Genomic DNA, 17,502 nt, shown 5'->3' on the forward strand with positions numbered 1-17,502 from the left:
TTCTCACATCCAATAAGTCATGTTGTCGAGGGGAGAGGAGCCCACCAACTGCGATGATCCCAGCCAGGTTTGTGATGGCACCGGTAGTCTTGTCAATAGATCCCGCCACGACACATTCATCAATGATTTGGGGTTGGGTCTCCTTGTTTGGCCTTCTTTTTCTCCAACTCAATGGTTCATGTCTTGGATTATCTGTGTTGCATCTCCTGGCAACGTTGAAAATGTAAGAATCTAATAGTTTTTCAATATGGTCATTTATTGGGCATCGACTTTACAGTGTAATCTCAAAATGGATAAAAAGTGTAAATTATACTCCAATGTTTTAGCAAAAATGGTCACAAGTCATCCATGTCAATAGGCGAGGACAAATCATCCAAATCATTCTTGAGGGAATCATAAACTGACAGCTGCTCAGTTGACTGGTGAGTAGGGAATTAATAAGCTAATCGATAAGTTAATCAATTAATCTGACAATTTATCAGTTTATTGGCTACACAGTGATCCTACGAGTAGGGATTAATTAGCAAATTAATTGGTTCATCGGACGAATTCTTGAACAAAGGTCCAAATACCAAATACGAGAAAAGCTGTGGCCAAAGATTAAATGACCTATTAGGAACACAAAAAATTGGCAGAATGGAAGGCCACACGGTAAGCTGGCTTGGTTCGGAGCTGGACGTGGCTGTCGTGCAATGTAATAAAGGAGTGTACTTCTTTTCTGATTAATATACATGTTTTGCCCCTGCAGAAAAAAATTCAATTCATCTATTTTTTTTAGATAATCATTCTTCTCTGAAGAATCTCATGGAGCTTTATTAATTAGTTAACTGGCATTTTCATAAGTGCAAACACTGGGTCATAAGGAACACCGAGCCATGCATGATGGCCTGAAACTAAAAAACCTGCATGCTTTTTTTTAATGGGGAAAGCGTACATGGCTGGCTTTAATAAAATCAAATCATGCTTACATCGTCCTGAAACTAAAGAAAACTAGCATGCTTATAGCAAGTTAATGTACTTTGAAATTAATTTGTTTTCTTCTTTCATGAATAAAGGTGCACAACTTTTCTTTTTTTGAACATAGTACAGACACAAGCGCTGATATACACATGTATACACTCACGCCTATGAACGCACACACGCATACCCTACCCCTATGAGCACCTTCAAAAAACTGAGCCGGCATATCATCTTGAAATTTACAAAGTTGTCATAGGTGTTTTGAATCGAAAGTGATTGACTGTCTTGATCGATGGTTACAGAGAGTATATATATCCCCTGGAGAGATGCGACGATCGCGAAGAGATGCATCGGTTCCAAAAGGACGGGAGAGAGGCCACGGTTGCAACGGACACAGGCGTCCGTGCGGGAGCAACCGCTCGCTCGATGGGCAAGGGGAGATTTCCCTTAATTACAGATTATACTTTAATCTTAACACTCCTCCTAATCTACGCTTGACCATGTAGAATCATCTTCACGATTGTCGGGGAAGCTCTGTCATCTCAAAAGATCCTCTTTCAAAAGTTCTTCATAAAATCTTTGATGAGATCATGAAACACATACTCACAAAGAAAGATAGCATAATGTGATGTCATTAAAATAAGGATATCTCAAGAAGAGACTCCCCCTGACACCTGCAAGTCCCTAAGTCTTCGCATACCAATTCCATGAACACATTTCTGGAACGTAGAATTTGGTAGAGACTTGGTAAATAAATCAGCAAGGTTGTCGCATGATTTGACTTGCAGAATGCTTATTTCCCCATTTTTCTGAAGATTATGGGGAAAAACCATTTAGGAGAAATATGCTTGGTGATATTATTCTTGATGTATCATGTTTGCATCTGCGCAACACAGGCCGCATTATCTTCATAGATAATGGTAGGTAATTTTATCGAACCCATTCCACATGACTGTTGTATGTGGTTTATCATTCTCCGAAGCCATACACATTCGCATGTTGCTTTAAATAACGAAATTATTTTAGAATAATTGGTAGATGTTGCCACCAGAGTCTGTTTCGAAGACTTCCATGATATAGCAGTGCCACCATGTAGGAACACGAAGCCGGTCTGAGATCTGGCATTATGGGGATCAGACAAATAGCCGGCATCTGCATATCCAATCACATCAGAGTCCTGATTTTTCTGGAACTGGAAAAATAGGCCAAGATCCTTTGTGCCTTGGAGATATCGAAAGATATTCTTCACTCCAGACCAATGCCGTTTGGTGGGAGCTGCGCTATGTCTAGCAAGTAGATTCACTGCAAATGCAATATCGGGCCTTGTGCAATCTGCAAGATACATAAGCGCTCCAACAGCACTAAGGTATGGAACTTCAGGTCCCAACACCTTTTCTCCATCATCCCTTGGTCTAAATGGATCTTTCTCTACGTCTAGAGATCAAACCACCATGGGAGTTTTAGATGGATAGGATTTGTCCATATTGAATTTCTCCAATATTTTCTGGATATAGGCAGATTGGTGTACCATGATTCCTGAGGGAAGGTGCTCAAGTTGAATACCTAAGCAAAATTTGGTTTTACCCAAATCCTTCATCTCAAATTCCATCTTTAGGTGATTGCGTGCTTCATCAATGTCTGGTGTGCTGCCAATGATGTTGAGATCATCAACATACACAGAGATGATGCTAAATCCTGTAGAGGACTTCTTGATGAAAACACATGGGCAATCAACACTATTGGAGTAACCTTTCTGAAGAAGGAACTCACTTAGTCGGTTGTACCACATCCGTCCCAACTGACTTAAGCCATATAATGACTTATTCAGCTTTACACAATACATGTTGCGTTTTGCATTTTTATTCGGGATAGAGATTCCATCAGGAACCCGTAAAGATATGCGGTCACGACGTCCATCAACTACATAGATAGATGATTTTGCACTGCCAAGGATATAAGATATCGGAAAGTGGTTGCACTCGTTACTGGAGAATATGTTTCAGTGAAATCAATGCCGGGTTTCTGCGTGAAACCTTGTGCTACGAGCCTTGCTTTATATCTCACCACCTCATTGTCTCATTCCGTTTCCGGAGAAAACCCCATTTGAATCTGACAGGGAAAACACTGGGAGGTGTAGGTATTGCTTCAGTGAATACCTTTCTTTTGATAAGCGAGGCAATTTCTGCTTGGATTGCATCCTTTCATTTAGGCCAGTCGGAGCGCTTTTGGCACTCAACGATAGACCTTGGATCATGATCAGTGAGAAGGGTATCTGCAATCTTTTCAGCAAAATATATGTCGACAGTTGTTGTCTTACGGTCAAATGATTCTCCAGAATCAACATAGTTGATGGAAATTTCCTGCACCCCTAGTGATTCTTCGTGATTTCCCAATACGACCGAGTCTGGGTGTTCCAATGTCCCAGTCAGTTTGTGCACACTGAAACTTGGTTGTGGAGGTTGCCCTTCCACTGGGTGTATACTACCCATCAGGTGTTTGTCAACGTTGAGTTGACCTGCATTTACTGACTCCGAGGTTTTTCTCCTCGATTCCTTTTCCTGCTTTCTAGAAGCATGCTCCAGGTCAAAGGTTGTACTACTCTCCCTCTTTTTGGGAATAGGGAGTCGAGTGGTTTTTATCGGTACCTCCACTCTATCTGGCGCGTTTCTGGCCGGATTTAAGGATTTTGTAACACCTTTCAGACCAGTAAATGAATCTGGCAGATTATTTGCAAGATGTTGCAAATTAATGATCTTCTGAACTTGAAGTTCGGTCTCTTGGGTACGTGGATTAGAGGATGAAATGGCATGAGCATTCCAATCAATTTCCAGGTATTCTTTCTGGTACTTGAAATCTCCCCCTAATGCCGAAAAATGTTCCTCATTAAATATGCAATCAGCGTGACGGGCTGTGAATAGATCCCCAGTCAGGGGTTTCAGGTACTTGATAATCGACGACGATTTGTACCCCACATAGATCCCCAACTTCCTGTGTGTGCCCATAGATGTCCGCTGTGGCGGTGAGATCGGGATGTATGCAGCACATCCGAACTTACGCAGATGGGAAATGCTCGGAGGATTTCCATGTACCAATTCCAGAGGGGAAGAACTGTGATATGCAGTTGGCCTCAATTGTATCAAGTCAGCAGCGTGTAAAACAGCATGACCCCAACAAGAGGTTGGCAAGTTGCAGTTCGTCAACAAAGTTCTTGCAATGAGTTTGATCCTCTTAATCAATGCTTCAGCCAAACCATTTTGTGTATGGACATATGGAACAGAGTCTAAAACTGCACCATATACAATAATTAGTACTAGACTAATAAAACAGAGATTTAAAAAAACTTGAAGAGGGCAGGTCGATCGCCTGGGCCTGGGCCTGCCACCGCCGACCGAGGCCAGCCCGCAGCCACCCACACCGCATAAGAGGAGGCGAGAGGTGGGGCAGTTACGGATAAGGACCCGCATGATCCGCACCACGCTCGATCGCCCACCACCACCTGCGCTCGCAAGGAGCAGGGAGCCCAGTCGCCGGCGATTGGGGCGAGCGCCGGCGCCTCCCCTTGCATCTTCAGGTGTCAGCGACGCGACACCGACGAGGCCTCTTCATCAGAAGAGGAGACGACGACGGTGGAGGCTTGGCGCAGTGGAGTAGCGGTGAAGCCGAGGTTCGCCGGAGCCCATGAGCCTGGGCGACGGCCGGGGCGGTGGTCGAGGGCTGCGACGGCGCGCCCGAAGAGGCGGCCGAAGCGCCGCTCCGCGCGGCTGCTCGAGCCCGCGGTGGTGGCGCCCTCCATGCCGACTCCAAGGCGGACGACACCAGAGGCGCCAGATGGAGCGGAGATGAAGGCGAGCGCTTCCTCTGCATTCACCGTCGAGCGCATCGGCACCGGGGCGTAGCCAGGCGGGCGGAGGCTCGGGCCAGTGGCCAGGGCATCAGGCGTCGGCGTTGACGGCGGGATCCATGCGGCCGGCGGAGGAGGTGGTGGAGGCGGAGACCCAGTGGGCAGGGCAGGCGCGATAGCGGCCCTATGCATCATGGGGGCGCTCGGGTCGGCCACCAGCCAAGGGTCGTACCCCATGGGCGCCTGGCCACGGGCGCGGGGACCAGCGTAGTGGGCGCATCCAGGAGCACGGGGACCGTGTCCAGGGGCGTGGTGAGGACTGCGACGGGCGCATCCAGCGGCGCGGTGGCCGCCAAGGGCGGCACGTCCAGCGGCGCTGCGGTCGAACCGTCGGATGGCTTGCATCCGGCGACGGAAACGGCGGTGGCCACCAACTCCATGACGGCGAAGGGCAATGAGGCGGTAGCGGCGACCGTCCTCGCGGATCAGACGGAGGAAGAAGGAGACGAGGCCTGTCATCTCACCGGCGGCGTCTCTTCTCTCTTCTCCTTTCTCTGTTGCCTTTTGCTCTCGCTTGCTGTTCTACGTGCGTGATAACGTGTTTTGAATCAAAAGTGATTAATTGTCTTGATCGATGGTTACAGAGTACCCCTTGGAGAGATGCGACGATCGCGAAAAGATGCATCGGTTCCAGAAGGACGGGAGAGAGGCGACGGTTGCAACGGACACAGGCGTCCGTGCGGGAGCAACCGCTCGTTCGATGGGCAAGGGGAGATTTCCCTTAATTACAGATTATACTTTAATCTTAACAATAGGCAACTCGTCATCGACAGAAACATCTCCTCGCACTGAATGTGCATCGCCGAAAATCCTGAAATAAATCTAGGAATAAATGCGAGCATCAGGACTTAAACCCTGGTGGGCCAAGGATACCACAGTCCCTTTAACCATCCATCGCCACAACTTTTGTTTTGAGGGGTATATAAGGTGCACAATCTGGGACTCCTTTGGGCACCGATAAATCACGGGTGGACATGCGGCCATGCGAGGATGGTATCTCATCCGTTCGCTGCACAAAGATCAGTGCAGTAATTATACAACGAGCCATGTATATTGATTTCTTGGCAGTGTGTCAATGTTGTATTGTCCATGTATGACACGGCCAGTACATGTGAATGCCCCACCACACAATAAGTATGTATGTCCCATCACACAATAATTGTACTGATCCCACATTATTGTTTTAGAGGAGTTAATCGGCGGCCTGCACCACCTTCTGCATTTTATCCCCATCCAGCAGCTTCTCTCTCACTCATCCACCTCCTCCAGTTCATGCGTGCATTCTGCTCATCCTTGTTCTCTAGTTCATCCATTCTGTTCATGTGCATAGCTAACTAGAACTCATACATGAAGATACAGGGCTTCTTTTCAAAAAAAAAAAATGTGGATGTAGAGTCGTAGCAATACTGCAGTTCATATCCCTCATCTTTTCTTTTCTCTCTCTCAATCCTCTAGGCCGTAGCATTAGTGTTTTTATCTCCATTAGCTCCTCCAACACCAACACCATTATTATATGTTCATGTCCTAGTGTCGTTCATGTGTTCATCAATGTCCCGAAGCAACTCTTTAGGTCTCCAGTCCATACATGTCGGCCACACTCAGGAGGAAACATTAATACATATTTCACATGCACGATAAATGCCTGGCCGAATTCAAATGCACCATCAAGTGAACGCAGCTCCATACATCCAAATTGATGGCATTCAAGACCTGGACATGGGTCACATGCTGACGGTCAAGAAGCTGGTGAACATATGCAGCTAGTGTTCTCTGTCCACACATTGTCAAACAGGAAAAAATAGTACGTATGAGCGAGTCCATATTGTATGGATAGCAAATGACAGCCTAGATGAATCAACATTGTCAACGCATGTGTGATCCCTCCCAAGCGCACAGATCCGTTGCTTGCCCCCATAATAAGATAATGGCTAGGATGGGCTAACCGATCTCTGTCTGTGCAGAACCCATCTCCCCTGCTTCTGTTTTTCTTTTTCCACAGGAGACGGCTTGGAGGAGATCTACAGTGCAAGCTACAAGCAGCTATGCCATCAAACGGGGCGTGCGCGTGGGTCGCTAACAGACAAAGTGTATTCATACGATCATAAATGTCGCCTGTCCATTGGCGGTGCATATACCGCGACGTATTCGCAAACGTTGGTAATTAACGTGTCATGTATTTCAACTGGGCCTATAATAAATAGCAATCACGACGCATACATGGACGCTCGGGATTACGGCAGCGCCTTGGCTGCATGTCCCAAAAATTCACGTCCCTTCAGCCATTCTCTATTTTAATTTTTTAATAGTTTTGAGGCAAGCACTCTTTAATTTCTTGGATGACACAAAACACGCATAATGCTCAAGCCCAGCCCAAAGAAGTCAGAAGCCCACACAAACCTGGGCCGATGACACTGTTCTAAAAAAAACAAGCCGAGTCGATCGAGAAAAGCCAGAAGGTGTTTGAACCATGATCGATCGACCCAGAAGATTTCGTTCAATCCTCGCGCCACCGGGCGGCGCTCCTTCCAATCGAATCTCCCTGCCTGCCTGCCTGCCTGACCGGAGCGGACGCCGGCCGGCGATGGCGCTGGTGCCCGACTGCCCCCCGGACCTCCGGGTCTACGACTCGAGTTACAACCGCGGGTACACGTCGCCCCGGGAGCAGTCCGAGCACAGGTCGCGGCTGCTGCGCAAGATCCACGACTCCTACCGCAAGGCGCTGGAGCGGCTGAACGCCAGGGCGAGGCCCGGCATGGCGGCGCGCTTCCTCCACGGCGGCGGCGGGGCACTCTGCCTCGGCCTCCTCGACCCGGTCTCCAACATCGTGGCCAACACCCTCATCTCCCGCGGCGAGCCGGGCGACCTCGTCCACGTCCCCGAGGACAAGCTCGGGGACCTGGAGCGCCGCTCGCTGGACGGACTCGTCGCGTTCCTCACCCGCTTCTTCCCCTACCTCACCGACTGCCACGCCGTGCGCTTCCTGCTCCTCGCCGGCGCCGACCTGCTCGCCGCCGTCCGCGCCGTCGCGTCGGACCTCGGCATGACGCGGTTAGGGTCATCACCCGGGCCCGCCGTCGAGGAGGCCCTCGTGATGGCCCTCAGGTGCGCCGCCCTGGCCGCCAGGCACCCGGACCCCGACCGCCTCGTCCTCGACTGGCTCGCCATCTCCGGCCGCCTCGACGACACCGTGCGCCTCCTCGCCGACGTGCGCCGCCGCTCCCCCGAATCCAGCCTCGACAGGCTCCCCAACCTGCTCGACGGATTGCCGCCCCCGGCCCACCAAGACCTGTGGCGACGACTGACGGCCTCTCGTCCGCCTCCTCCTCGCCGCAGCGTGCCGCACCAGACCACCACCGCCCTCAACGGCACGCTCCAGGACGCGCTCCACGGGTTCTACCTCGAGGCCATCGCCCGGTTGCCGGCCGGCGAGCTGCGCTCCCGGCTCCACCGCAGCCTGCTCGTGGCCGGCCACTGCTACGGCCCGCTCGACCCCGTCTCCAACATTATCATCAACACCATCTGGCACGACGCGGCGTTCCCGCCCGCCGTAAAACTCGAGGTGGACGTGATCGGCACCATGATCCTCCACCGGACGGAGAACTGCTCCTTGTACGGCCTCGTCTCCTTCCTCTGCACACGCCACCGTCATCTCACCGATTTCGATCAGGCCATCTACTGCCTGCTCCAGGCAGACGGCGACCTACTCCTCGCGGACCGCCGCCTCGATGATGACGACGAGGCAGCTGCCGGCTTGGACAGAGCCTTCTTGGCCGCCGCTACGGCGGCCTACCACCCCAACCCCGATGCTCAAGCAAAGCTTTTGCGACGTCTATGTCCATGTGATGAGCGGATATCATCTATCCTACAAGGTAGTACTGGCCAACTCTCCTCTCAAGATGTTCAGTGCCTTGCCAGGTTGTTGTGTCCTGAGGCTGCCTGCGGCGAGCAGCCGCTTCGCCGGTTCCCCCATCCATGGTACTTGTCATCGCAAACAATGATGTGCAAAAAGATCAATGCTGCATTGAGTGCATATGCCGCGATGCTCAGCGGGGTAGGTTTGTTTGTCTTGCTTGCTTGTTGTTGTTGTTGTTGTTGTTGCTAGCATTTTGTCAAATGCCTTGCTATGCAAAACTAGCTAACTGAACTAATTTAATTTACCTCCCCTCTCCATTTACAGGAACCCATGTATGAGCTTCATACAATCTGTGGTGTGAACAAATATGTGTCAGGCCCAGTTGGCACTGATGCTAAGTGCTACCGCACCCATGTCAATTTCCTGGCAACTCCCAAAGGCACTCAGTTTCCTGCCGGCACAACTCCGCTGCTATTCTTCGCTGAGGTTTGCAATGATGATGATGATGACAGAGCTGGAATGCCACAACCCTTCGTCTGTCGCGTGTGGGTGCCGTTACCATGTGCCGGTATGATCTAGCTAACCCTGTGCAAATTGTTTTCATATCTTGTCCTTTATGTAAACGCCTGAAGAGCATGACTGATATGTATACTTTGGTGATCTAGTTTGTTGTTATGTGCTATTGCTAGTTAATTTATTAACAGCTACTAGGTGTTAGCAAATGAAATGTTGTTGCTAAGTGTTTGGCCGATACCTCCTATTTAGTGTGAAAGACGAAATATTTCAAGGAAAAAACGCTTTCAATCAAATATCTCAATGGTGTAGGTTTGTTAGCCAACATTCAGATCAAGCGGCGTTGCTCCCTAGCAAAGCAGGCAAACATGTAGCTGGATGACCTCCTAACCCGCACGCTAATTTGCTTCAAGAAACATATGGTTTATATTTGTATGCATTGGTGGTTACTTTGTTTTGCAACAATTAGGAGCAACAAATATTTTATGGTTCTATGCATGATGAAATTTGTGAGCCACAGAGCATTTTTATCTTTTAATGAATTTTTGACGCTTAGAGTTTAGGATGCAGCCCTTCATGAATATTGATGACATTTGTTTTTGGCAGGACGAGTACGGTGCCTTTACTGTGACCACAATGGGTATTAGGATCGTGCATCCGGTTGGGGAAGACTTCCATGGGCGCAAGTTGGAGTTTGAGAAGATGGTCTGTGGAGAAGACCCCTGCGACGATGATTTTGATCCTGCAGTGGACCAACCATATTACACCAATACAAAGATCATCGACCATAGTCGCGTCACAACGGAGAGGCTTAATGGTAGGGTAGAAGAGGATCGCCTTTACAATGATCCGTTGGAGGATAGTGATGGGTATGGCAGTGACATGACTTTGATGAGCGATGAGTATGATAGTGATTTGGATTCCATGGCTGATGAGCGTCATGTCTAGCATCGTGTCGTAGCTGTTATTAAGATGTTGTAGAATTGGAAGCCATAGTAGGTAGAAGAGGGTTAACAGTTGACAGAGAACCTTGTCTTAGCCTGAGTTTTAGATGATGCACTAGTGTATTGGAATGTCGTATAATGGTCACTGGTGATGGCATTCGGAAGTGAGAATGATTGTTTAACAAATAATTTAACAAGGATAGTCATGTACTCCCTCCGTTCACAAATATATGATATTTTGAATATTTTAATATGAACCACACACTAAGACTGTCCGTAATCATCCAATTGTGAATTTTTTTAGAACATCTAATATTTATGAACGGATGGAGTACTTTCTAGTGCCAAAGTTTTAGCAAGATTCACTGTCCATTTGTAATTCTAGCTGCCTAAACTTGGATGGCTAAAGGCCAGGTTTTTATGCACAACCAATGTTAGGTCTTTCTTTGCAATGATGATTTATCTTATTTTATGTGACATTGCAACCCTTGCCTAGTTGTAACGCGTTAGCTATTTATGTGCCGAAAAATCTCAGTATATTTGTGGCCCTTTTTTTTTTTTTTGCTTAGTGTATATTTGTGGCCTTGTGGGCATGCACAATGCTATCAAGTCAGGGAGCCGTACAAGCGTTTCACAAAGCTTCTTACGAATACTTAGTTTATATACTACACCCTCTGTTCCTAAATGTAACACATTATATACTACACCCTCTGTTCCTAAATGTAAGACATTTTAGCAGTACAATTTGAATTTAGGGTGTACTCCCTCCATCCCATAATGTAAGACGTTTTTGCAAGCTATGGCGTTTCATAAAGCTTCTTACGAGTACTTAGTTTATATACCACACCCTCCGTTCCTAAATATAAGACATTTTGGCGGTACAATTTGAATTTAGGGTGTACTCAGTTGCTAAAGCCAAAGTATTGCTGGTTGCACTAGTGTTGGTCAGCTAGATATATGCCGGAAACAAACCAACAGGTCCTCCAGTCGTCCAGTTCAAAGGGTTGAGAGGTGGATTTGGTTACAGTTGGATCCGAATTCAAGGGCATGTACTGCTAGGGATGGGTGAGAGATATTCAGGAGCTGATTACTCTCTATAATTCAGGTGAAGTGTGAGAGGCCACAAATACTGTTGTTCTACATTTGGACACTAATAATGCAAAAAATAAATATGCCAGGTTTGACAGGAACTCTGCTCCAGGTTTTTAGCTGTGCTCGATTGACAGATCCAATGTGCATATATATGTGCTGGAAGTAAACCAGTTCACAAATATGCAAACAATCGGAAAAAAGAACATCAAGTATTTCTCCTGCTGTTTGCAAGTACATCGAACAAAACAAAGTTTTGTAGGTCACGTCAATGTCCGAGTGTCACTGCCAGTCGATTATTTCAGCTGCTTACTGAAATCTGGGAGATCAATGAGTTGGATCCTTGGTAAAGCCCCTGCTTCTTCCCTCTCTTTTTGCGTGTTGTATCCCCATTTCACTGCCCAAACGGCATCCAGCAACATCAGCTACATAGGTTAGTTTTTCAACTACGAGTTAACCACTGGGTTTGGCTAGCCAGAACTATGACTTACCCAGGTAGAGGTTCCATTTGTCCAGCGCTGGTTCTTTGATCACGTTCTTCAGAGTCGCTAGTCGGTCCTCGACGAAACTGTTAAAGCGCAACAAAGAGAAAAAAAAGACAAAATTATCATTCCTTGATTTTCTTGAGTTTGAAGGTACTGTTATCCATTGCATAATTTGTATATTGAACAATGATTCAGATGAGCAACTTTTGATCCACGATATAACAATAATCTGTTTAAAAATCAAGATAACGACGTAGTAAGTGATCCCCATAATGTACAAAGAATTGCTTTGTTTGATTACTGTGCATATTGTAAACATAGGTTAATAAGTAGACAGAAAAAAAAAGAAAAACAATATTATGACCAGCTGTAAGTAGTATTGTATACCAACTAATTGATTATGCAGGAGAGGAATATTTATATATTGTTCTCCAGAACTTAGCTTTCCGATGCAGTATATGGTATTAAAGTCAATCATACAAATGATGGACTTACTGAAGTGTAAGACCTTGGTGCTGTGGCATTTCCTGCAACTGCTGGAGAACTTTTACCTTCGGACTGAATAATGAAATCAGAGTCAGTAAGAAAATCCTTGATAAGTGAAGGAACGGCAAGAAAGGGCCTTACTAACCCAGATCCAAGTCCATATATCCTTTCAGAGGGAAAATCTACTCCAGCCAATTCTTTAAGTAGTGCGCCAGTAAATCTACTCTGAAAGACAATAAAAAAGTGATCAGTAGAAGATCAGCATTCTGCGTTACCTACAGGGCAGCTGTGAATTAACTAAAAGCTAAATCATCACTGTAAAAAACATCAACAAAATGATAAAGCCTAAAGATGGTTGTTAGAACCATTTGTTGAAACAAAATGCTTGGTTGTTCATAAAACAGAAACTGAAACCCTATGATATAGAAGATCATGATAAGTTAGGTTGCACAGAAGAAAAATGTAGGAGATAGACCTGTTTTGTTGTGACTATGTAAAGTTCAGAGCTTGAAAGCTTTAATGCATCAGCTGTCCCAGGATAAAACCTGCAGCCACACATTGGTTTGTCCATCAGTTGCACAATATCCTTTGTTCGATATGTATAATGAACATGAGACACTTGAGAGACACCACGCCATTTCAACTTTTTCGGACGTGTACTAGCTATAAAACTGAAAAGAGAGTGGGAAAAGTGCAGATACTGCCTGCTCGGAAGTGACATACAGAATTTTGATTTGTCAAGTGAAACAAAACTTTCACGCAGAGCAATAAAATCAACTTAAATTGTAAGACAGAGTCATAAACTCAAGCAATATTAACACATAACAAAGCACATATGTTCTCATGGAGACACGCATGCACATAAAGGGATAGGGTGCAAACGTGGAGCCAATAATCAAGAACTATTAATGATCAATATTCTTTCCAACGTATTTGAAAACCACTGATCAACATATCACATTGAGTAACACAAATTAGAAAGTCATTTACAGGTTAGTCCCACTTAGATGCAATGAGTCTTCTGCTACTATTTCTTAAACTATCTTTGCATCTCTGTCTAAGAGAAATAGGGAATAGAAATGCACGATCTGTATTGCATCCATGTGGTCATGAGCCTGAGAGTGCTTTGGAAAGTTTTTAAGTATACCTCTCAATTGAGGATAAAACACCAACTGTCAATAGTGAAAAAACAAAATGTTTAGTTAAATGCAACTCCATTTCTCTGAGTATATTGGTCAGACCAGCAAGAAAATATACACCAATTATTCCATAGATCAGTCACCTGTTAGCACCTATCCAGCCAGACAAATCATTTTCAAGCCAGTCATCCCTTACACAGCCAAAGAGATCTACAAGAGATTCCCTATCTTCTTGCCACTCATCCATGAGAGTGGGCAACAGTTTTGACCAGTTGTCCAATATTTGTTGGATGCTGAGCCCATCTGCAACCTTGCAAATACCACCTTAATATAAAAATTCGATCAAGCTAGAAGCCTAAAATCATTTGCCTATTCTTTTACCACCTTTGACAGGACTGATGTTATTTGGTCATGAATATAATACAGATGAAGCAGTACAGAACTTACTGATGATTTTCGAGCAGAGGGTATCTGGATCTCAACAAGCAACCTTACAAGCAACAGGTTCTCATATCCTGTTTCTATCACTGGACGGAGCTGAAATAGAACAAAACATCCTAAGTAATGAACTATAAACAGAAAAATTATAAGAGGGATACTATGTTACTCGTCATGGAACCAATATGAGAACATGGTCCTATTATGCTTCATGAGAGCGAGCAGCTCAATTTATTCATAGCACCATTCTTTAAAAGCCTTATTTGAAAAACAGAAAAGGTTAATTATCACTGGTGTTCTACTATCCACAGTAGTACCAGATATTTGTAACATGTGGATTGCTCATACGTTTAGGAACTGTGGGCAAACAAGTATGTAACAATACATTTTTAGTTGTACTAGCAAGATGCCTGTGCGTTGCACGGAACATCAATATCTTGTGGGAGAAAATGATGAACGAGGAAAGGCCTTATCTGCAAATGTGGAGAGGAGTGCGGGTAAATTGTCATAGTTTCCTTCCTATCCATTAGATATAGATCGGACGGCCTATATTGCAGGATGGCAGGCACACCATCATCACCAACTCTGCTTTTTATAAGAGTAGATATATGGGATAACTTCATATAATGGATATATGAATGAAGGGGGCAATATTCACCTTGTTTGCTTGGTCAAAAATCATGTTTCATGTGTTCTGGAGAAACTAAGTGAGGAAGGTTTGACACCATTATTCTGTACCATCATCCTCTCAACTCTCAAGAGACCACCTGCTTACAACAACCTTAAAATTTGTTTTGATACCGACACTGTCCTTCGACGCCAGGGCTCTTAATTACCAAAAAATGCACCTAAATTTAACCCAGTCCCGGGTCTGTATCTGCACACTGAGGAGCAGAGAACTGCGCCGAAGTTGCTGCAAAGCTTCCGAATAACTATGGCGGCTGGCTGATGCGCAGCGGTGATTTCACTACTAAGGATGGATGGTGATGATAATTGGCGAGGACCATAGGGGAAAGTAGATTCTTGGTTGAATTTGAAAGCCCGAGGCAACAATAAGCTAAGTTTTACTAAGTGGCTGAGTAGTTCAGGACAGGGCACCAAATAACGTCACAGAACCAGCAACATGAGCAAGCCGCACAGTGCTTACCGCTCCAACCCACTAACCTCAATCATCCATCACATTTTGGGGGTAAGTGTTAGCTATTCATTTTACTGTTCTTTTTTGTCACATTCTTGTCAGTCAAAACTGCTACAGTAAGCCGCAAAATTTGCTGTGGTAAGGTGCATTGCAACATGGAATCTGCTTAGGGGGAGATTTCCTGCATCTCCATAAAAGACGCTTCCAACTAATCAACAAAATCAGTTCTGCAAAGCCACAGCATTTCTAAATGGAGCTTCGACATGCTAGTGTTAGCCAAGAACCTGTACATAGGATTGAGCATATACAGACTGACTGACTGACATACTGTACATAGGCAGCAGCTAAGTACTACATTAGTCGGTGGGGAACAAGAGCAAAGGAGGGGCTTACGGTGTGCATCTGCTCCACTATCCACTCCTCCATGGCGGCGTCGACCTGCTCAAACACCCACGGCCACCTCACCTTGGCGGCCTGCCACAGCGCACCGGGTCAACCACATCCACGTTTAGTCAACGCAAGAAACACGGCGGAGGAGGACGGAGTTAGGAGCGGACCTTGACGGCGGAGAGGGAGCTCTCCCCGCAGCTGTCGCAGAAGACGCCGTCGAAGTCGAGGGCGTACAGGTCGCCGCCGCCCATCGCGGCGCGCGTGGGCCTCGCCGCCCTTACCCCTCCCCTCCCCGCTCCCCCGGGCGGCGGAACGGACCGAAGGGAGCGCGGGCGGGCACGCCAGCCCCAGCTACCCGCGGCCGGTGGAGCCCCCGCCCGCCTCTCCAGGCGGCCGGTCGCCGGAGCCGGACGCGCGCCGAGAAGTCCAACGGCGGCCATAGCGTCCGAGGCTGAGCAAGAAGAAAGAGGCAGCTTGGATGAGAGAGCTGGGGCCATATGGGCTTTCTGCTCTGGTGGGCCAAGAAAGAAACGAGGGAGAGGAAAGGAATGATGATGGAAAGCCCTTCATGCTGGGCGCAGCTGTTGCGCCGGGAGCTATATGTTCGAAGGCCGTGCTGCCAGTGTTAGAAGCATATACTGTTTAGGATTTCCGGACGCGGAGTTTCTCCTCCGGGGTTCATCTGCACCCGTGCTTAGAAAGAAAAACAAAACAAATACTAAAAAATTCAACTTTTTTTGTGCGGTAGATAATTTGATGCGTGAGGTACGCTCCAAATTTCTACTCATTTGGAGATCTGAGCAGCTCTCGGCAAAACAGACAAATCAGAGTATGTAAAAAAAGTTTACTGTTCACGAACTGTTCTGACCCGGTTTGTCTTTTTTGCCGAGACCTGCTCAGATGTCCAAATGAGCTGAAATTTAGAGCAGACCTCACGTATCGAATTATTTACCTCACGCACTGTTCAATCACTTGCATTAAAAAATTGTAACACCCCCACTCCGTTTTTATAAATTACAAAAAATCATACATTACAAAATTGTTTGCAGATTAAAAATTATCTTGAATTTGAAAAAAAATGTTTGTGGATTTTTTAAAATTTCATGAATTTGAAAAAACACAAATTTTAAATATGTTTGTAAATTAAAAAATCGTGAATATTTAAAAAGTCAAGAATTTTTTAAAAAAAATTGCGGAGTTGTAAAAATTCTCACAATATTTAAAAATATTCATGATTCTTAGGAAAGTTTAGAAAATGGACAAAAATGGATAATGAAAAACCAAGTGAAAAAGGAGAAACCACAGATAAAGAAAAAAAGCAGGACCGTAAGCATCTAGACACTCCCCAAAACTGGTGCAAAAAGAAACACTACATGGGCCGGCCCACTATGAAAGAAGCGCCAGAGGGGTATATGGATAGAGTAAATGAATATGACCTTCCCATGTTTATGTAGTAACTATTGGTTACCTAATGGTTTGTTAAGATAGAGAACAATAAATACTAGTCAAATATGACCAACACATCTTCTACCTTGGCTCTCTTTCCTCTGAAAATGCATTGGTTTCGTTCTATCCATAATTCCCACAAAACCAGGATGATCAATTGCCTTTGGTAGATTAAAAAAATTGTTGCTGTAATTTTACAATCTTTTCACGACTTCAAAAATGTTCCGTCATTTAAGATAAATTCACGGATTACAAAAAAATATTATGATTTTTAAACCATTTAAAAAATGTAAACGGATCTTGAAATGTCTATAATTTTTAGAAAATGTTTGTGAAATTTATAAATGTTCACAAACTTGAATAGAAGGTTCATTAAATTTAAAATAAATATTTATAATTTTATAAAAATAAAAAATTCTTCAACTTTTAAATAATATTCTTATGTTAAAATGATGAAAATTGAAACGAAGAAAAAAAATGAAAAAAACGTAGAAAGGAAAAAGGGAAGAAAACTAGTAAAGAAGCACAAAAAGGGACGCTAATGAGTTGCGTCGGCGATAGCGCTGGAGTGCACCATTAGTACACTTTGTGTAGTATCCTTCGCAGTGAGAACTAAATAGGTGATCTAGGTAGAGGTAGGGCGCTACACTACGACATATCGTTCAAAGAAAGCTCACAGCTTCAGGCCTTTTAGCAAAGTTCCTTTTCATTTCCCACCTT

General features: G+C 45.4%; 2 protein-coding genes across 2 annotated transcripts; one reads left to right on the forward strand and one right to left on the reverse strand.

The window, feature by feature from the left end:
* The first annotated feature begins 7,442 nt into the window (after positions 1–7,442).
* Positions 7,443–10,004, forward strand: LOC119332950. The gene is made up of 3 exons (XM_037606027.1): positions 7,443–8,912; positions 9,039–9,282; positions 9,834–10,004. Exons 1-3 carry the CDS (start codon positions 7,443–7,445, stop codon positions 9,872–9,874), a joined length of 1,755 nt encoding a protein of 584 aa, XP_037461924.1. The 3' UTR covers positions 9,875–10,004.
* A 1,324-nt stretch (positions 10,005–11,328) lies between these two features.
* Positions 11,329–15,791, reverse strand: LOC119330343. The gene is made up of 9 exons (XM_037603451.1): positions 15,504–15,791; positions 15,340–15,420; positions 13,818–13,907; positions 13,514–13,680; positions 12,707–12,776; positions 12,377–12,456; positions 12,241–12,303; positions 11,752–11,828; positions 11,329–11,657 (listed from the first exon to the last, which is right to left on the reverse strand). Exons 1-9 carry the CDS (start codon positions 15,774–15,776, stop codon positions 11,557–11,559), a joined length of 1,002 nt encoding a protein of 333 aa, XP_037459348.1. The 5' UTR covers positions 15,777–15,791; the 3' UTR covers positions 11,329–11,556.
* Positions 15,792–17,502: the final 1,711 nt, after the last annotated feature.

The sequence above is a fragment of the Triticum dicoccoides genome, chromosome 7A, assembly GCF_002162155.2.
Source record: "Triticum dicoccoides isolate Atlit2015 ecotype Zavitan chromosome 7A, WEW_v2.0, whole genome shotgun sequence".
NCBI classification, from domain to species: domain Eukaryota; kingdom Viridiplantae; phylum Streptophyta; class Magnoliopsida; order Poales; family Poaceae; genus Triticum; species Triticum dicoccoides.

What these genes read in the sequence shown, in the direction of transcription:
- LOC119332950 (XM_037606027.1), top strand. Translation starts at nt 7,443, where the DNA reads ATGGCGCTGGTGCCCGACTGCCCCCCGGACCTCCGGGTCTACGACTCG. An exon ending in ATGCCGCGATGCTCAGCGGG is followed by an intron (nt 8,913 to 9,038) that starts GTAGGTTTGTTT and finishes CTCCATTTACAG; the next exon opens with GAACCCATGTATGAGCTTCA. An exon ending in GGTGCCGTTACCATGTGCCG is followed by an intron (nt 9,283 to 9,833) that starts GTATGATCTAGC and finishes TGTTTTTGGCAG; the next exon opens with GACGAGTACGGTGCCTTTAC.
- LOC119330343 (XM_037603451.1), bottom strand. Translation starts at nt 15,776, where the DNA reads ATGGCCGCCGTTGGACTTCTCGGCGCGCGTCCGGCTCCGGCGACCGGC. An exon ending in TAGTGGAGCAGATGCACACC is followed by an intron (nt 13,908 to 15,339) that starts GTAAGCCCCTCC and finishes GTTCTATTTCAG; the next exon opens with CTCCGTCCAGTGATAGAAAC. An exon ending in CCTCTGCTCGAAAATCATCA is followed by an intron (nt 13,681 to 13,817) that starts GTAAGTTCTGTA and finishes GGTATTTGCAAG; the next exon opens with GTTGCAGATGGGCTCAGCAT.